At 47.4% G+C, this 15,365-nt stretch overlaps 1 protein-coding gene across 1 annotated transcript; it reads left to right on the plus strand.

Annotated features, from left to right (window-relative positions):
* Positions 1 to 289: 289 nt before the first annotated feature.
* Positions 290 to 9,105, plus strand: LOC119647519 (digestive cysteine proteinase 1-like). Its single transcript, XM_038048487.1, has 5 exons — positions 290 to 390; positions 510 to 593; positions 658 to 1,218; positions 1,310 to 1,711; positions 8,498 to 9,105. The coding sequence occupies exons 1-5, from the start codon at positions 324 to 326 to the stop codon at positions 9,103 to 9,105; spliced, it is 1,722 nt and encodes a 573-aa protein (XP_037904415.1). The 5' UTR covers positions 290 to 323.
* The last annotated feature ends 6,260 nt before the right edge of the window (positions 9,106 to 15,365 follow it).

Genomic DNA, 15,365 nt, shown 5'->3' on the forward strand with positions numbered 1-15,365 from the left:
TAATTCAATTTGCATACACTTTTTCCTTTAATATTTTATTTACGGTCCATAGAAAGGTTAATGCGTTAAAGAAATTATTAAAAATGCAAAATAAAGACAAATAAAATATTGGTGGGAAGTAATGTGTGAAGAAATTACGCATTTATTTGATACTTTAACTCCATTGGTATTTTTACGATCAAAATAATTGTCTGTATTTAGGTCGAACTGGAAAGAGGGGACTCGGTTTATGCACCTTACTAACTGCTCCACGGGAAATTATTACGCACATCTAATGACTGATTTCATAATAATTCACTATTAACCGGAGACGGGACGTTTAGATGCTCTTACTTAACATGCCTAACTTTTTAGGATTTGAGGCTTCACACAAAGTGCCAGATCGATTAGGTAAGGTTGCAATTTACGATTACTTTTATAGTCGGTTTTCTGGCCCATTCAATAGTTATTACAAAATAAAGTGCTTAAATAGCAGTTGCAGAATGACTCCTCCCATTCATCATTCCCAGTGCAACACGATAAGATTGTGATAGTTCTCCAGACTAAGATGCGGAAAAGCATTCTAGTATATTTGAGCTGCTTAGTTTTTGCAAGTAAGACGAACCCAACATCTCTATTTGTGTCATGAGTGATTTCGACCCTTTTTCAACCCCCCAGCGTATTCTGCAAAACCACCGAAATGGAGTAAAAACTATTCGGTCAGTGGCAGTATCCATTTCCCGAAAGCGAGCATCGTCCAACCGTTTCAGGCATGGTTCGACTCCAAAAATAAACGTGTCCGAGTTGATTACAACGATGGCACTGTAAAAAAGTTTGAATTCGTAAACGCCACCGGGAGCTACTATTATAGCCTAATTCCGGACTATCATAGAGACGGGATCACCCAAATCTGCATTGGTACTAGGAAGCCAATGAGGAAAGCTTCAGTACTACTGCCGAATGCTCGAGACTTTCAATACGAGCAAACGAAACGTATTAAAGGAGTTAAATGCGATGGTTTTGGGTCCAAGGAAGTCAACGAGTTTTATGAAAAGAAAGTGACTCTGTGGGTTGGATATAATCGAAAAAGTGGCGAGAAAATACCATATCCTGTTCAATTCGATACAACATTATATTATAAGGAGTCCGGGGGATTAAGGGATCATTTCTTCATCGACTATAGCGATTATAAAACAAGTGATATTCCCGAGGATGTTTTTCAAATTTTCGACCCCAAAGGTGAATCAAAAAATTATATTTTAAAGCTGATTTCATTGGAAAACCAAGACCCATCCCAATATCCCAATATAACAAATCTTTTCTATTGCAGACTGCTACGAAACCCTACATACGCGTCACAAGAAGTTAAGCCCTTTTGATGAATTACCAGATCCAAGCGCCGCCCACCACATTGACCTCGAATTCGAAAGGTTCACTAGGAAATACAATGTTCTATATAAAAACTCAAGAGAGAAGATGCTTCGAAAGGATATCTTCCGGGATAATCTGCGCTATATTAATTCAATCAACAAAGCGAACTTAGGATACAAATTAGCTGTTAATCACTTTGCTGACCGTACGCCTGATGAAATTGGTATTTTAAACCAATCGAACTTCCAGAGAGATTACTTAGATGCTAGGAAGTTTCCAGAAAAGTTTGAAAATTTGGATAACGACGCCATCCCTGAAAGCTTTGACTGGAGGGAACATAATGCGGTTGGACCAGTTAGAGGTATGTAAAATGTTAGTAGATTAGTGACTGCCCTGAGGAGTCCAATATAGCTGTGGTGCGCTGTTTTGTTGCCACAAACTCCTAGAACCATGACTGCTATGATAACAGTAATGAGGTAAAGTCCAGCCGACTCAGATCTTCATAGCCAGCCCGTAGCAATTACGAAGAAAAGCAGCTTCCCCACCCTGCAACTGGAAATCTCTCGGAGGTTCCCAAAGAATGGTTTGTCTAGTGCCCAATGCCTGGCTCTAGCTAAAGCTGGGCCTGGGGGTTCCTCCGTAATGCGAACTGTAAGATATGCCGAGTCTGGCAGCATGGTCACTATAGGCCAGTGTCCCGTGTATGCATTTGCACGCGTCTGGTACAAAACCTCCCACAATTGGATTTTGTTATAGAAGGACCAAATCCTCCTTGACTTGGCATAGGTCGTGAGCCTTCGCCATCTGAAGTCTGCTAAGTAGTTCTAAAAAATTCACCCTTTTTTGGAGTGGGATAGGTGAATGCATTTACGCACAGAGAGTTGGACTCCCCCAACGGGACATCGTCGGACTATTAACTATTAAACAGCTCCCCATCGTTAGAGAGCTAGCATGAAACCATTTGTCACATTACTTCAGGCTAGTCCCTAAATTTTCCCGCCTTGCGAAGCTTGCAAATCAGGGAATTCTTTTCACCAACGAGAGGGGAAAGGAGTAAGGGAACTGTCAGTTCGAGGAAGCCCCTGCCATCTGGCTCCTCTACCGATCGAGCTCTATCCTCTTTGCAACGAGAGAACCCGAATGTAATGGACACCATGGCTCCGCCTGTCAGCGCTCCTCAGCATCTCCTCGACAATGTTTTCTAAAGACAGATCCCCTGTGTTTAAATAGAGCTACTGACGAATCCCATCCAATTTTCTACAAGCAAAAAAAGTGTGCTGAGCGTCGTTCACAACTCCATTGCAAAACACACAATCCGGAAATCGTACCTTTCCAATATTGTGCACATAAGACTGAAAACCTCCATTCCCACTTAAGAACTGGAAAAGGAAAGTCAGTCTCACTACGCTTCCAATTCAGCCACGCACCTAAATTCCCGATGAGCCGCGTAATCTATCTTCCTCTAGTTTCATTTTTCCAAGAGAGCTGCCACTTGTCTAGAGTGCGTTGCCGTTCTTCACGGTCAACAACCTCCTTTGTGCTTGTGTACGGTTTGACGCTCCTTAGCAAGAAGAACAACGGGGATCACTCCCGCAATCACCATCACACGTGCGTGCGGTTGAGAGACAGTGCGGTACGCAGACGGCACCCGCGACGTTTACGATATACCTCCTTGCCAAGGACGTCAGCCCATACTTCTGCACCGTAGAGTAGGATAGGGTGCGTTGAATTCATCAGGAGACGTCCATCAGCAAGCGCCGCGACATCATCTGCATAACCGGCCAGGAGCGACTCTTCTGGCATGTCCAGTTTAAGTAAACTAGGTAGGAAACGTTCCAGAGACCGGAGGTCCTAGCATGGATCCCTTCGCTATGCCCGACGTGACCTTCATCCTCCTCTGACCCTCTAGTGTTTCATAGAGCAGTGAGCGGTTGCTCAGATAGTCCCTCAATATCCGTAGTTCGGCATGTGGAAAGTATTGTCTAGTGTGCCTAGAATATATTTCCATCTTACGGAATTAAAGGCGTTTCTGACGTCGAGCGTTACGAGGAGGACCACCCGTCGAGCTCGGCGGCCATGTGTCTTCACACGACGAACGGCATCCACGACTTGCATGACACCATCAACTGTCGATCTGTCTGCTCTAAAACCGCACTTTTCCAGCAGTGTCAAGCATATGAAGTGGGCGGTGTGAACGCGGCAACTCAGGATGGATTTTCCCTTTGCTGATCAGCGTAAGCCTGGCCACCTTCCAACGACAAGGGAAAATGCCCTCTTCCAGGCAAATGTTGAATGCGCCGAGCAGTAAATTTGGCCGATGTTGGAATACCAGTTTGTATACCTCTGCTGGCATCCTGGCGCCTTCTTCCTTTTCATAGAGAACACTGCCTGTTCCAACTCTTTTATAAAGAAAAGTGGACAGTCCTCTGCGCTCTCCACGCCGAGGTCATCATCCTGCACGGGGTGCATATGGAATAGTACCCGTACAATGTGGTCCATCTGCTCAGCCTTTAGTGATCAGAGTTTCCTCAGAGCCCCGATTTTTCGGGTTACCAATTTGTAATCGAGTCTCCACGGGTCCCCATTCATCTCGTTAACCAGGTCCTGTCAGCAGCGAATTTTGCTCCTGTTTATTGCAGAGTCTCTTTTTGGCTAATCTGTACTCTGTCATTATGCTATATGTTTCCTCCTGATCGTTTAAACGTTCTGTTAAGAGGCGGAGTCTGTAAGCTCTGGAATTTTCACCGTTCTCCAATACATGGAAGGTTTGCCACGTCTCGATGCTCTCTTGTGCATGGAAGCTCCGCAGGCCGTCGTTATTAGATTCATAGCTGAATTTACGATTGTGCCAGCTGCAGTGACACCACTCCCAGGAGTACCCTCTAAGACGGCCCCACCTGTTCTAAGAGTTTTGACAAACCTCCCGGTGTTCCCCTTTACGACGTTCCTTGAACACAAAGAGCACGGGGCATACCGAAAGTTTGTGTCAACCACTTCGAAAGCAATGTATTGATGGTCGCTTGCCAAGAAGTCTTCCAGAACTCGCCACCAGTCCACCAGTGATACCAGTGATTCCGACGCGAAGGTTACGCCTGGAATGCTTCCCTCGCAGTTTGGGCGCCAGGACGTTGGAGTGGATCCAGTGTTTAAATTTACAAGTCCTGTTCTCGCCGCCATTTCGAGAATTCGTTCCCCTCTGGAGTGTGAGTGAGGCATGCCCCATTCAAGTGCCCTGGCATTGGCTGGCTCCTCTATGTGAAAGATAGCGTCCTCCAAAGCATCAAGCCTACGTCTAAAATCTGGCATTGTCTCATTCGGCGTAAGACAGACATTGAAAAACGTTATCTCTAAACACCGAATCCCCTCGGCCTTGGGCAAGAACCTTAAGGAGAGTGCCGTTCCGAACCCATACAGCAGCGGTACCTGATATGTCAGGGTGCCATGAAACTGGGTCCTTATTTCGGTACTGCTCACTGATGAGTACTAAATCGGCTTTGGTCTCCGCAGCGAACTGCGCTAGCAATTCATGAGCGGTTGCTCTCCGGTGCATATTGATTTGTAGGATGAGAATCATGTTGACCGCAACCTAGCTCTTTCCAGTTCTACTCTGAAGACTGGACACCGTCCCGAGCACGCAGTGTGTGCAACGTTCTCATCAGACGCGCCAATGTCCCTGCATTGGACGCAGCCTGCCTTTTCGTTGCAGGCCATAAAGGCCTGCCTGACCCCATTTACGGCATGCTGCCCTTCTGTCAGGTCCCCGACAGATAACATTTGGTTGGGGCGGCTCGGATTCGTATCCTTCACACTACCCAACCAATTCCGATATTCTAGCTGTTTCGAAACTTCTCGCGTATTGCTTCGCAACTTTCACCACAGCTAATTTTTGGTCTCGGAAGTTCGCAGAGGTGATACCAATCTCAAGATTGGTTACCGCGTTTAATGGTCTCTTCTACCTAGTTTTTTTCTGTGAGGCAATCGAGTTCTCGGATTTCCAGAGAGCACGTGGCTTCCAGGCCGAAAACCAAAGCTTTCTTTCCCAGAAGCCACTTGACTGCTTCACAGAACGTAACTTTATTTGTTGTCCTCGGGCCTAGGTCGACTAGGACTCCATCACTCTTCATTTTACGAATGGGAGGCACTTCTGCTCCGCTATCTTCGGGTTGGATCTTGTAACGGATTTCACAGAGGACTTCCGCAAAAGTCTAGCCTTCCGTCGACTTAATACGCAGAGCTGGCCGTGTAGTTCTCCTTTGTCTCCCCACCTTTCCTTTTGGTGCTCCGTCCTTCGTGTCCACCTTAATTTTAAGCAGAGGTTTTTCTGACGCGGCGTTGTTGTTGTCTCTTGTGCCTTTTCGCCTTCCTCTTTTGAGCCCGAGTAAACTGTCCTTCAGATGCCGCGTCCTCCTTTCGTTTTTCCCCAGTTCTCTCTGCAATGGACTGTTTGCGATCCGTTTGGTGCTCGCAGCGTTCTCATCGGGAGGCGCGATTGTTTCTGCTTTCCGTGGATTTTCTGCTACTCTCCATGGTCTCCTATAATATGAAATTCTGTCCAGAAAGAGCTAGAGAAGCTCCAGCTCCATCAGCCCGTTTTTCAATCTTTTGCTGACTTTTTTTTGGATCGAAGATTACAGATCGCATGCGATTCACAACTGCCACGCATTTCTTAATAAGCCTTTCCTCTTCAGCTATCGCCAGAGTGATCGACAGCGCCCCCACTCGGCTTATATTCGAAGCCATTTGGTTAGTTTCGGCCGTTTTCACTGTGTCTCTTTCCGCAACTATAGCACTGCGTGGTACTGCCTGGGTTCCCGTCTCTGTTGCAGGTGCCGCATTACTTTGCGAGTCTTCTTCTCTGTTTGTACATTCCAATGTCTCGTCGGGTATTTCAGCCCTTACTGCGTCCTTCGCTAGGCGCTGGAGCGAGCGACGCATTTTCTTGTTGCGTATAAACGCAGCCAGCTCACTCTTCATTCCCACTATCTCCTCGTTCGTTTTGTTTGTGTTCGCCGTTTAAGTTTTTTACCAGTGCATCGTGTGCAAGAGAGCGAACTGCAATAGTCAGGAATGGGTATACCCTCGGGAACAAAGCCCCTACCTCAGTTCCCTAAGGTCTGACCTTCGATTGGCTGATCCCGGAGCTCATGGACGGATCAGCGCTCGCTCGGGGCAGCGCGGTCTACTAATACCGGTTCAATGCACATGCACACTACCCGGCTAGGGTACCGAAGGCGCTGATTCGTGATACATGTGACAACTACCACCTTGGCAGAGCTAGACTCACATCACCCCATCCATGTCGACAAGGAGTTGTCGATGACTCCGGGGGCTGCCAGTGTTTCCCGGGGAGTATCGGTCATTGGCAGTTCGCTCTTCACCGAGAAACTTTCTTGATGCTACTACCTACGTAGGTATTATGCCAGCTAGGACCCTCCCTAAGGATCGTTGACGACCCCTGAAGGAAAATATTCTACCCTTAACAGTTGCTAGCGGAATACAAATTGCATCTGCCGAAGAACTGCCAAGAGCGGAGCCCCGCCTGGCTAATCCGTTCACTCCGCTCTATGTTTCTACGACCGAAAACCCAATTGTCATTTAACTGTCGGTCAGAATGGCTCAGGTCAGGACTATCCAGTGTAGGGACATATCCCATGGTTCAAAAAACATCTACCCTGCTGTCCCTTAAGAATGCCTTCGGTGTAACGCACCACTCTGCTCTACGTGTCCTCGCTCTGCAGCATGACCGGAATTATGGGGGTCCAGAAACCTTTGGCAGCCTTCAGCTGGCAGACGATGGCGCTTCCACCTTCTACAGAGGAAAGACTTTAGCAGCCATCATCCGCTACATCGCTGCGATAAGTTCAATCGGACGATCTTGATTTCCCCAGTAAATGTTGAGAAGACTGAAAGTACTCGTAACGGCTGGATAGCTAGATTACGTAGGGCTTTCATTTTACAAACTATGGCTTCATTATTTCCCTGTCCTTTTTTGAGGTATATAGACCGTCGCTTTTCAGCATGAAGGGCGCTTCTTCAACGTTTGAGCATTACTACTGTTTCTGAGCCGGTACGATAAGTACAGGTATTTCGCCAAGTTTCTCGCCGATGCACTTGTGGTAGATGCTTGCCGTACAGCTTCTTACTGAGGTCACCAGCCGATACTTCTGAACCGTATCCCGGTCGGTTTTCTCCAGAGCTTAGGAGAATCCTCGCTCAGTTATCCATCTGGTGACTCGCCGCATTATTGCTAGTATATTCTGAGCTTGTTCGACCGTGCTTTCGGCGACCAATGTTGCGATATTATTCTCATATATCGTCTGAGGTGTACCAAGGTTCGAACCAAGGAGAGATCCGTGAGCCTGCCCACATGGGGACCTCGTTCTATGCTATCCTACGTGGGTCTCATAGAGCAGAGCATGAATCTTTAACTAGCCTCCCAATATCCGCAAAAGGTGGCCTGGAATATGGAAACAATTTGTCAATCCCTTGAGCATGTTGCGTCATCTCGAAGAATTGGAGGCAGTTTCCCTATTGTGTTCTGGGTCGCCTTTGGCTTTCCTTATTAGCCCTAGGGAAAAACACCCGCTCCCATACATGCGTTGAGTGGGAAGTCCGGCTTATACATGATCACTTATTTTAGGTCTTCGCCGGGAATACCATCCGATCCCGAATTTTTTTTTTCATGAACAAGGACGCCTCTTCCAGTTCCTCTACTCATCATCAACGCCGATTTCTTCCATTTTCAGTGCTTCCATGGAGCACTATGATCGATGACCCCCAAGTTTTCTGGTAACTGACTTGTACCCAAGGCCCCATGGGTTCCTGTTAATCTCACTGACTAGTTTCTTCAGCAGTGTGCTTTTTGTCTGTTGATTTCTTGAGGAAGTTCCTCTTTGGCTCTCTGGTATTCTGCAAAAATAAGGGTTACCTCATTTTGGCTTCTTCCGCGGAAGTTTGAGGCAGTTCCTTTGTAGAGTTTTCCTTTCAGTCGTCCATCAGTACACGGGGGATACTGCTCATTATTAGATTCACTAAGGATTCAGTTGCAGCTCTTCTGTTGAGGCTCGTTTACCCCAAATTTGCCAATGTCGATTTTTCCTAAATGCCAAATTTTGTTTTTTTTTTCAAAGAGCGTTTTTTGTTTAAGATCAAGGTGACTGTGGCTCCTGTTATGCATTCGCCGTTGTTGGTGCAGTTGAAGGTGCCTATTTCCTAAAAACCGGAAAACTAGTCAACCTCTCCGTCCAAGCACTGATGGATTGCAGTTGGATGCAACGAAATCGTGGATGTCTTGGAGGAACTGCTCGTGGTTCATATCGATGGATAACGCGTTACGGAGGTATACCAACAGAGGAAGACTATGGACCATATCTAGGAATTGAAGACATTTGTCGTCCAATTAGCGCAAGCAAACTAATACCAATCACTGGATATGTAAGGCTGCCTTCAAACGACAAGCGAGCTTTGAAAGTGGCAATATTTAAACGTGGCCCAATAGCAGTTACTATTGACACATCCCCGAGGTCCTTTCAATTCTACGAAAGTGGAATTTACAACGATCCGAGTTGTAGGAGTGGAAACGATGAGCAGAGTCATGCTGCGTTGGCTGTGGGGTATGGGGAACTCGATGGGAAGAAGTATTGGTTGATCAAAAATTCATGGTCTGATTACTGGGGAATGAAGGGATATATGTTAATGGATGCTAGTGGTAATACCTGTGGTATTTTGAATACTGCCACATATCCTGAGATGTAGTCAAATTGATTAGTTAAAGTGCAAATAAAAGTAATTATTGAAAAACCGGGGGGTGGTTGTACTTTGATCATTTATCCTTTTGAATTCGAAGAATAAGGGCCGCTTAAGACCCTTCCATACCTTCATTGTAAGTCCAGTTTATTCCAGGTAAGTACGGACTATTGAGCCACTTCACTTCGCTCCATGCGTGTGATAAGGAGGATTCTGCTTCTTAGTCTAAGAAGGTAAGTTAGCCTCCTTGATTAACACGTCGTCTGTACCTGCAGGTCGGGGAGTCGACTTCGTCAGATGTTCATCGCTGTCTGTGTGTCTGAGACGATTACCTGGAAGATCAAACCGGGTAGCACGGTTTTAGCGCTTCGTGAAGCGTTCGTCCAAGTAAACAGTCGGCCGGAGATAGTGTCGATTTGTCGTCAGAGTTGTCTCGTAAAAGTGTGATGGAGTTAAAGCAAGCCTCGATGCGAACAGCCGGTGTGCAAATTTGTCCCAGCTAGAGAGACTGACTACCAAACAAACAAACAAACGGATCAAGTACTGCCTCTCATAACCCTCCCTGGTGGGAGAGCGCGTGTGGATATGAAATGCCAATTCGTGCCAAGATCCGCCAACGCCTGCTGATTCAGTTCCGAGACAAAGACAGTCGAATCCGAAGAAGCCTTTCTTCGGTTTATCCTTGTAGAGATCGGTACATTGACCTCGACGACCTATGAATGGAATGGAATGCCTGAGAGGTGAGATCGTTGACCACCTCGATGTGCTCTGCTCCCGCAACCATAAGCGCGCCAGAATAGTCGACCCCGAGAAATAAAAAGGGGAAGTAACCAATAATGCGCACTGCGGAAAGTGGTGCCATTTCCTATTCGATGAGCTTCCTTCGAAGTTGTCGGCATACAAGAGAATCCAATATCGAGAACGTAACTCGTGTAGCAATCCTTGATCGTGCAGATATGATTTTGAAGACCTGCTAGACGATCTTGTTCGGGACGCAAGGGGACGAAGTCCAAAGTTAATAGCCGGTGACTTTAATGCGTGGCCATTCAGTGAGGCAGCAAAGGAACTAATGCAAGGGACGGTGCTTATTTGAAGCATTCGCCCAGTTAGATATAGATTTGGTCGACGAAGCTGATGTAAACATTTATCGGAAAGGGGGATTGTAGATCTGACTTTTGTCAGCCCTGCGTTGATACGTGATATGTCCTGGCAAGTTAGCGAGGACTTTACGTACAGCGATCACCAGGTAATCACTTTTGAGCTAAGGACCGTGCCACAGGACAGGAGACAGGAGACACGGAAGCCGAAATCCAAAAGAACACCAGGATGGTCTGCAAAAGCGGTGGATGAACAAACATTCATGGACGTGTGGCTAGAACTGCCTAGCAAAGCAGGCACCTCCACGAATAAAGCTCTCTATGCCACATAAAGCATCTCTAAAGCAAAAGCAGATGCCCATTCCCTACTAGAAACTCGAATTATTGGTGAATTCGACAGTCTTGGATCGATTTGCCACCGAGCAGACGAACGGCTAAAAGGGCAATAGGTAGGGTCAATCCAGGGTAAAAGGAGCATGTCTATAGGGGCACTTGAAAGAGCCTCAAGCTCGCTATTCAGCGGGAAAAGAGAGAATCTTTTAAGGAGCACTGTTCGGAAACGGACATTAATAGCGTAGCGCCTATAAAATCGTGACAGGACGATTCAGAGGCCGTTTATTCCCGTAGATTAGAAATAATTGGGTGTTAGAAATAATCCAGGGGTTATTTCCCCAGCAGGAGGGTGATACTGACCCCTTCCAGTAGGCTTCCAGCCCCGGTCTAACGGCATTCCGAATAAGGCCTTCAAGTTTGCAGTCAAATGTAGACCGGATATGTTCGAGGAGTTTTTCAAAGTGTGCATATCTGAGGGTATCTTTTCTGCACCTTGGAAGCGGCAGAACCTGGTGCTATAATCCTGACATGTATGGTTTTGGCAGGGATGATGTCGAATGTCTCAGATGATGCAGCGTTCGTCATCTCGGGAATAATGCCAATTGACATCATGGCAGAGGAGGTGATGAACATATATAACATCAGGTCAATCTCCCCTCATCGCAGGTAAAAAAACAAACACGAAAGGGAAGGACCCATAAGCAAATGACAACAGCGATGGGACCAGTCAGCGTTGAATTTAGCGATTGATCCCTTCCATTGGGGAGTGCCTGGAGAGGACGCATAGGGATATTAATTATAATCTCACCCAGTTACTCACCGGCCATGGAGGATGTCATCAATACCTGTACAAGTTTAAATTGAACACCTCATCTCATTGTCCAAAATGCGACGGGGCCGCAGAGAACCCAGCGCACGTATTTTTCTAATGTCCTAGATTCATGGGAGAAAGGTGGGGCCTAGAGGAAGCTCTTTCTCTCTCTCGGAATGTGGTAGCTTGCGAAGAAGATTTGGATGCGATCGCAGCAATCCAGGATAAACTGTGATCAGCAGAAGAAGTGGGTAGACAGAAGGAGACCTAGCTAAAGTAAGCTAATTCGGCTAGAGGAAGTTCCACGGGGTAGGGGAGTTCGGGGTGGTTTTAGTGGGTAAAAATCCCACATTCTGGCGTGCCCAAGCCAAAATTTTTTGAAGATTTCCACATCCTATCGCCATATCTGTTTTTTAGATACGATGGGGAAGATGTTGGAGAGAGTGTTATACAATGCAAAGGCAGCATGAAATTTGGAGAGCACGTTCTACGGTCGATGTAAGAGCAACGGTCTCGGACCTGACCCCGAGGGCATCGGCCGCTGCAAAGTGTTGCGCCGTGGTGAAACTGGATGTCAGGAATGCCTTTAGCTCGGCCAACTGGGGTTGGATTAAAGGCACCCTACCTAAAGTGAATGTCTCTGGTTACTTAGCTCGGATATTTGCAAGTTATCTTTCGGAGATACTTCTTTGATCCGAGACGGATAACGAACTGAAAGAATACATTGTGACAGTAGGTGTTACATAAAGCTTCGCATTGGGGCCCTTTCTGTGGAACATAATGTATAACGGAGTGCTCGGCCTTCGCGTGCCAAAGGAGACAATGTTAATTAGTGTTGCACACGACCTGGCGGCGGTAGTAGTTGCGATGCACTCCCAGGACGTGGAACTGCGTGAAAGAGAAACCATTCATGCCATGAAAGCATGATTACAAATGATTAAACTGGACCTGCGGGCGATAAGGCGGAGGCGGTCCTTAGTAGCAATCATAGGAAAAATATTACTGTCAAAATCCATAATCCAATACTGGGGGTAACGATCGATGCCAAGTTGAGCTTCAAGGGGCACTTGGACTATGCGTGCGAAAAGGTACCAAAGGCTAGTTCATCTTTAGCAAGGATTATGCCCAATGTTGAATGGCCAAAATGGAGTTGCCGGTTGCTTATCGCGGGGGTGATTAAATTCATTCTGCTATACGCATCTCTTCTCTTGGCATGAGCATAAGCAACACGGTGAACCAGAGAAGAGTGATTTCAGCATACTGATCAATCGCGCATATAGGACAGTATCTGGTGGGGCAGTGTATGTCACCGCGAGGATGATTTCCTTGGATCTGCTGGCGATTGAGGCGCACTGTCTCTACCGAAGAAGTAGGGCGAATCCGACCGCAGTGACTGCGGACTTCTGAAAAGCCATTTGGAAGGACCTGTACAAGAGATGGCAACAATGGTGGAATAATTCTGAAAAAGGCCGCTGGACCCATACACTGATTTCGTGTATTCATGGGTCAAGCGAAAACACAGAGAATTGATTTACCACCTTACACAGTTCCTTACAGGACACAGTGGATACAGGAAGTACTTGCATTGCTCGGATGAGTCCCCAGACTGTCTCGAATACGGCCCCCACTTGAGGGCCTTGAGCTTGTTATGTTCAATTTCCCGAGATTTACGCTTGAAAGAGGCAGGTTAAACGGCGTCCCCAACGTTGTTATTGAACCCCATAACTTCGTATCTCCTCCGCGAGATCATGGGGTCCGTTAAGATTGTACGTTAAAAGCACCGACGGCTCTATGACTTAATAGTGTTTGTGTAAACCAGAGATCTTCTTGTGAAATAATACTTCACAGTGGTCCCGAGTGGATATGGGTGGAAAAGTGAGGGTGATTTTAGCGGGTGAGAATCCCATACACTGGTGCAACCTGGCGGTGGTTACTACTCTCACTTAACTCCCTCGACGATTACCTACCTTGTCGTGGTGAGGGAGCTCAGTAAGGAAGATCCTCCAGGAAACGGGAGGTGACACCTGAAGCCAAGCGGTAATCAAAACCCCAAGCCAAGGTGTGACTACCGTGCCGAGGGCTGAATGGTCACAGGGTTTAAGATGTGGCCGTAAACGGTGAACTCTGGGTACCAGGCGACCTCCAGTTTCAACTAGTCTTGTCTCGGAAAAAAGGGGCTCTGCCGAGGTCGACTTACTTTCCCCGAAAAAATTGAGGCCATGGTAGCCAACTATGAAAAAACAAAAAAACAAAAACATAAACCTATAAAGCAAACACAATTAAACTTCGATCGCGAAGATCCAACACCGAGTGAAGGGGCAACCCTGAGCTCATCGATGGAGAACCTGAGTCTAGACTCAGATTCCCCACGTATTCAAGTGGGAACCAATTCAATTGGGACCCAGCCCTTAACGGAGGAGCCGAAGCAGGCCCCTTCTGTCAGTACTCCTGACCCCAGGCTCCAATCGGCGCCACCTGCTGAGGCTAAAGTCTTGCCCATGGGTAAGCACTTGTCCACGGGCAAACTGCCTTCGGGCAAACAACCTCCGGGCAAACCGCCTTCGGGCAAACCGCCTTCGGTCAAACCGCCTTCGGGCAAGCCGCCTTCGGGCAAACCGCCTCCGAGCAAACCGCCTTCGGGCAAACCGCCTCCGGGCAACGCACAACCAAAGAGCTGTGCCAAGGTTGAGGGGAAAGGAGCGTTCGGGACATCGGCGGCTAAGGGGAAACCGAAGCGGCAGCGGTCCTCGGACGATCCTAACTCTTCGACACAAAAGGCAGCAAAGAGGGCTCGGCCGGCAAGGGCTAGGCCTTCATTAAAAGTCAAGGCTATCGAAGCCGATGGATGGGTCCTGTATGACGACTCTAATCCATCCGGCTACGATACTGAGGATTGCGAACAGCTTAGGAGGAAGCTCCTCCTAGCTGTAAGGACTGCGTCCGCGCAAGGCATTAAGCTTTGCTTTGAGTCGGTAGGTGTATACCGTAAAATGTTACGGCTGAACTTTGCCGACGAAGACACGAACGAGTGGCTCAGGCAGTACTGCTCCTCCCTTAACGATGTGTGGGAGGGTGCGCGACTAACCTTGAAAAGGGTCTCTGAGCTTCCATCGATCAAAAAGTGCTTTCTCTGGCTTCCAGAAGAAGAGCGAAATGGCGTTGGGGTTCTGGAATAACTTGGTGTACAGAACAACCTTAACACTTCCACCTGGTTGCTGCTAGGCAGCAAAACAGGAGAGAGAACCGATAGGCCGGGAACTTTTCTCACTATCGGGGTTGTCGGCTCTACTATGGGCTGGGGACGTTACACGTGTCGGCTCCTAAAACCATTGAAGGGGACACGCAGCCCCCGGCATCTACATCTAAAACGTAGATGAGGTGCCACATTTCCCAAGTAAATTTGCAGCATTGTAAAGCGGGGACTGCACTTATCAGTCGTCGGATCAATAGCTGCAAGACATTTATATATTATACCTCATACAAGAACCGTGGGTTGTTGATGGGGCAGTCAGGGGCCTAAACTTCCAACATGCTGACCTATTGTATGCCAATGGAAGCGATCGACCCCGCACCTGCATGGTAGTCTCCAAAGACTTCCAGGCTAACCTGGTTAACGATCTATGTGATGGCGACACCACATCGGCTAAGCTAACCATAAAAAGTCAACAGGGAGATAAAGAGATACTATGGTGCTCTGCATATTTCCCCTACGACGCAGAAGACGTTCCCAGTGGAACATTCATCAGAGCCATCCAATATGCCAAAAGTAGAGGCATGGGGGTAATAGCAGGATGTGATGCCAACGTTCACCACATATGCTGGGGAAGTTCGAACATCAATGCAAGAGGTTCGAGACTACTGGAGTATCTAGTAGGAACCGATTTGCAGATCCTAAATGTGGGTAATGAACCCACTTTCTTCAACGTGGTCAGGCGAGAGGTCATCGACATCATGGTGGCATCTCCTGACATCGCGGCTCTGATCGGAGAGTGGAGAGTATCAAACGATATCACACTCTCGGATCACAG

Source organism: Hermetia illucens, chromosome 2, assembly GCF_905115235.1.
Source record: "Hermetia illucens chromosome 2, iHerIll2.2.curated.20191125, whole genome shotgun sequence".
NCBI classification, from domain to species: Eukaryota; Metazoa; Arthropoda; class Insecta; order Diptera; family Stratiomyidae; genus Hermetia; species Hermetia illucens.

What these genes read in the sequence shown, in the direction of transcription:
- LOC119647519 (XM_038048487.1), top strand. Translation starts at nt 324, where the DNA reads ATGCTCTTACTTAACATGCCTAACTTTTTAGGATTTGAGGCTTCACAC. An exon ending in CAAAGTGCCAGATCGATTAG is followed by an intron (nt 391 to 509) that starts GTAAGGTTGCAA and finishes CATCATTCCCAG; the next exon opens with TGCAACACGATAAGATTGTG. An exon ending in TGCGGTTGGACCAGTTAGAG is followed by an intron (nt 1,712 to 8,497) that starts GTATGTAAAATG and finishes TTTTTGTTTAAG; the next exon opens with ATCAAGGTGACTGTGGCTCC.